This window comes from Plasmopara halstedii (assembly GCF_900000015.1).
Source record: "Plasmopara halstedii genome assembly, contig: Scaffold_525, whole genome shotgun sequence".
Lineage (NCBI taxonomy): Eukaryota > Oomycota > Peronosporomycetes > Peronosporales > Peronosporaceae > Plasmopara > Plasmopara halstedii.
This window is the reverse complement of record NW_020187445.1, coordinates 1819594-1820370: the sequence shown is the minus strand read 5'-3', so window position 1 is coordinate 1820370 and position 777 is coordinate 1819594. Positions and strand designations below refer to the sequence as shown.

Genomic DNA, 777 nt, shown 5'->3' with positions numbered 1-777 from the left:
ACTGATCTTACTTTGGTGATATTTTCAAATGTTTTACACCTTGCGTTACTGCGATTAAGCTCTACGCCGTTTTGCTGCTCAACATTTTTGCTGCCGTGACTTTGCTTGTACTAAAGCAAGACACGATTTCGATTACTCTGCTGCGATTTTGGTGACAATAACCGACGCGTATTTTTCTGAATATATTCTTTTCGCATGTTCCAGCGCAAATTTCAAAGATCTAGAAGTCGCCGCAATATTTCAATTGTATTCGCTGACGAATAGACCTTGTAAACAATCGTATTATGTGATGTATGATTTCATACGTTTGACCAATCAAGAAAAATTACAGAAAATGCCACGTCAAAGTCAAGTTTGAACACTGATACGCATAGATTTCAGCGCAATTTGCTTCAAAAGTGGCTTTTGTCTTACTGTTCGTCAATCGTCACAACCATGAACGCCCATTTATTCTGCATTTTCGTCTTCTGATCGTGGAGGAACCGATGTGGGACTTGAAAAGAAAATCAAAGTCTCAACATTCTTACATCAGTGCCATTCAGAATAGATCATTTTCAAAGCCAATGACGCGAGCAAATAGAAAAGCATTTGCTCGACTGTCGTTCACTGGCAGAAGCAATGAATCTCGCGACCACTACGCATTTGTTATAGCGTGCCAAGAGGCAGAAATATGAAGATCTGAAATGTCGAGACATTTGTTTTTTGATTGCATGGGAAGATCGAATTGGCTTCGTTATCTAAGTCGCATTTGAACTTCAAAAGTGCTCACAGTAACAT

The 777-nt window shown here is 39.3% G+C and overlaps 1 protein-coding gene across 1 annotated transcript; it reads left to right on the top strand.

The window, feature by feature from the left end:
• Positions 1-79: 79 nt before the first annotated feature.
• Positions 80-770, top strand: PHALS_15470 (uncharacterized protein). The gene has a single exon (XM_036407458.1). The coding sequence runs from the start codon at positions 486-488 to the stop codon at positions 672-674; it is 189 nt and encodes a 62-aa protein (XP_036263158.1). The 5' UTR covers positions 80-485; the 3' UTR covers positions 675-770.
• The last annotated feature ends 7 nt before the right edge of the window (positions 771-777 follow it).

Excerpts from the sequence above, each read along its gene's own strand:
- PHALS_15470 (XM_036407458.1), top strand. The coding sequence starts at position 486 with ATGTGGGACTTGAAAAGAAAATCAAAGTCTCAACATTCTTACATCAGT.